This window comes from Echinops telfairi, unplaced genomic scaffold, assembly GCF_000313985.2.
Source record: "Echinops telfairi isolate 266 unplaced genomic scaffold, ASM31398v2 ScPeMD7_7458;HRSCAF=8496, whole genome shotgun sequence".
Taxonomy (NCBI): domain Eukaryota; kingdom Metazoa; phylum Chordata; class Mammalia; order Afrosoricida; family Tenrecidae; genus Echinops; species Echinops telfairi.
This window is the reverse complement of record NW_022111358.1, coordinates 2,649,406-2,652,618: the sequence shown is the minus strand read 5'-3', so window position 1 is coordinate 2,652,618 and position 3,213 is coordinate 2,649,406. Positions and strand designations below refer to the sequence as shown.

The 3,213-nt window shown below is 57.5% G+C and overlaps 1 protein-coding gene across 1 annotated transcript in view; it reads right to left on the bottom strand.

The window, feature by feature from the left end:
• Positions 1-405: 405 nt before the first annotated feature.
• Positions 406-3,213, bottom strand: part of MRM3 (mitochondrial rRNA methyltransferase 3) — a 10,404-nt gene continuing 7,596 nt past the window's right edge. Inside the window, exon 4 of the mRNA XM_004707315.2 lies at positions 406-1,270. Coding sequence (XP_004707372.1) covers positions 732-1,270 — 539 coding nt within the window. The 3' untranslated portion in view covers positions 406-731. The remainder of the gene's footprint in view (positions 1,271-3,213) is intronic.

Genomic DNA, 3,213 nt, shown 5'->3' with positions numbered 1-3,213 from the left:
GCTGCTGTCTGACCCACCTGTGAATGAAGCCATGCCTGCTGGTCAAAGGGGGGATTGTGAGGCATGCTGCATGTCCACAGTAGCATGCTGCATGTCCACGGGCAGCACCACCACCACCACCGGAGCCTTGCAAGGGGCAGCTTAGTTGGGGAAGGTAGCCCTGCCTGCCTCCTGCCTTGTTTCAAGGACAGAGGTGGGAAGATAAACAGCCCCCAGGCAACTGAAGCATAAGACTGGCTTTCCTGGAACCTGCTGGCTCTGACCCACACGGGGGAGCCAGCAGGAGAGCGAGCTGGCTGTGCAGCACAGCCTCCACTCTGGCGCTGGGAGCGAGAACTCCCTCCCCCGGGAGATGCTGTCAGTAACTTGTAACATGTAAGCAACAGATAAGGCAGCCGTGAGGAGCATGTTTGTGGTATCACTTTATTATTATTTTTTTAAACCTGATTAGAAGTGTTCAAAACCAGGACCACCACACCATCTAGGAGATGGGCGATTTCGGGAAGAATTTTGACCTGGATTATTTTTGAGGCTCAGCAGAAGCTCGGTGGCATTTCTGATTTGTCCAATGGCGAACACTGTAACCATGCCAACCTTGCTGTGCCCGCGGCACATGGCGTGACCAGGAAGCCCAGCGACACTGCTCAGAGAAAGATGTCTTCCCAGCTCACTCCCCTTTGCAGGCTCCCGCCTGTCTGCCTGCCAGGCTCCCTCAACATCTCCACCGGCCCTCACTGGTAGCTCCGGTCCCTGCCGAGGTGACCCTCCCTGGCCCGAAGCTGCCTTTTCCCTTCAAAAAGCAAAATGCTGGCGGCCATGGCCGAGTTCAGGCTGTCCACACCGGGCACGACGGGAATCAGCAGCCGCCTGCCACCCGTGCTCTCGGCCAGCTGTAGGGATTCCAGGCTCAGTCCATGGGTTTCGCCACCAATGACCACAGCCGCGGGCGCCTCTGTCCAGTCCACATCATAGTTCTGCACCTCCAGGTCAGGAACCCAGGCTTGCCTGGCCCCCGGGTCGCCGTCCTCCGCTTCCTCAAACTTGTGGAACTTCAGGTAGCGCCGGTCACACACCCAGCCGTGGTCACTGGCCTTCTGAGAAGACATCTGGGCCTGGGCGTAGATGCCACAGTTGTCAGCCACGTGGACCCGGGTGTCGGTGGGCAGGTAGTTGGGTACTGCTTCCCAGGCCAGGTTGTTGACGATGGGCACCTGGAAGTGTGCGCCCATACCTGCCCGCAGCACTTTAGGATCCCAGGCATCCACACAGCCTAGAAAACAGACAAGCCTGGATCAAGCCTGCAGACCAGGAGCGGCTGTGAACCCTCTGCTTCCTGGGGACAGCATGGGCCGTGTGCTTAGTCTCCACCAGGGCTGGAGACATTTCACCCAGCGCTCCGACATGGCCTGCGTGTGTCCCAGACGCTGCACACACGGTATCAACGCCCCAACCTTGAGCAGCCTGGAGGCCGGGCTATTTCACCAGCGATGCCTTCGGAAGCTGCACGGGCAGGGAACAGAAAAGCCCAGCACTGCTGCCTCGTGAGGGATGGTAATAGCCCAGGTCGGAGAGCAGTCCTGGCAGGGGACAAAGTTAAGAACGGGGAAGCTGGCCAGAGTCTGAGAACTACCAGTGAGGTGACCAACGTGGCGTAACGAACAGCAGGGGATGTGGCCACGATCAGACGGGAGGCGGGCAGGGACCAATTTTAAGGGCACTGGGGTGTTATTCCAAAGATGGTAAGTCCACTGAAGAAGTTTCAGTAAGAAGGTGACAGGGTCTGATTGATGCTATAGACCAGCAGTTCTCAACCTGGAGTTCTCGAGCCCTTTGGGGGTCAGATAACCCTTTCACGGGGGTCAGCAAAAGGACAGTGATGAAGTAGCAAGGAAAATAACTTTATAGCTGGGGGGGTCACCCCAACATGAGGAACTGTATGAAAGGGTCGCGGCACAAGGAAGGTTGAGGAGAACTGCAATGACCCTGCCATGGTTACTGCCAACTCCGTATTGGAGCAGGGCAGATACTGGGCATGGGCATGTGTCAGGGCACTTGGAACAACGAAGGAGAAATAGCAGAACCAGCCTGGATGCTCACACCCCCACTGGCTCTCCCTCCCTCCCTTGCAGGACTCGGCAAGAAGGGGACAAGCTCGGCTTCTCTGCACTGTCTGCATTCGCCGACAGGCAGGCTGGGAGGGATGGCACCAGCAGGCACCCGGCCCGGACTGCACCCACACCTACCAGCCCCCAAGGTCCACACACGTGGTTCATGCCAGTTCATGTCGGAAATGAATGTGTCACACGCCAGGTTTAAAAAGACTATGACACACAGGGGAGCTGTAACTGCTACCCCCCGCCCCCCAACTGGTGTGGCAGTCACTGGAGACCCAGAGTCTGGAGGAGGGGTGCGTGCCAAGGAGAGGGGGAGCAGGCAAAGGGCTGGGTCTCATGAGGGGATCAAGGCCGTAGGAGGCTCCTGCATGTGGGGAGCAAGGACAAGACAAGCGTCCCCCCTTCCCACGAGGCACTGCCCCAAGCGCCTCTGAGTCCCTTCTCATGCTTACGCACCCGCCGCCAGGATGGAGGGGACCGGCAGTGAGGCCTGCAGGGACTCAGGGCACTTCCCAGCCCCGCCACTGTCCCGCCAGCAGAGAAAGGTAGTCAGGCAAGGTGTGGCTGGGCAGGAGGGGAAAGGAGCAGCCAGGCTGGGCTCGGCAGTGGGTGCCACTCTCTGTTTGCAGCAAGTGGTAATTTGGATGTCCCGGAGGAGTTATACTCTCCCCACGGGTTGGAATAGGCACTCGAAGCAAGCCCAGCTGGTAATTAGGTCTATTTACAGCCACACCTATTAATTCCCCTTTCTGATGAGGAGACAGAAGTGGAGTGAAGCTGATTGGGGTGTGGGGGTGTGACCCGTCCTGAGACTGAGGGCAGTGTGTCAGAACACACCATTTCGCTGTTGACACCATTGCTCTCAGAGGTTCACAGAAGGTCACGAATTAGGGAGGCCACCCAGAGCCAGCCATCTGGGAATTCAAGGCCACGATTACAGTGCTATGATGGGCTTCTATCACTTTCCCTTGATCCAGGTAAAATTCTTTAATAACCCAGCAAGTGCCGAGAGTAGCATTTGTAGACCCACTATTTGCTTTGCCATGTACTTGACGGGCGTCATCTCACTTGATTTTGGCAACCACCCTGGGGTGGACAC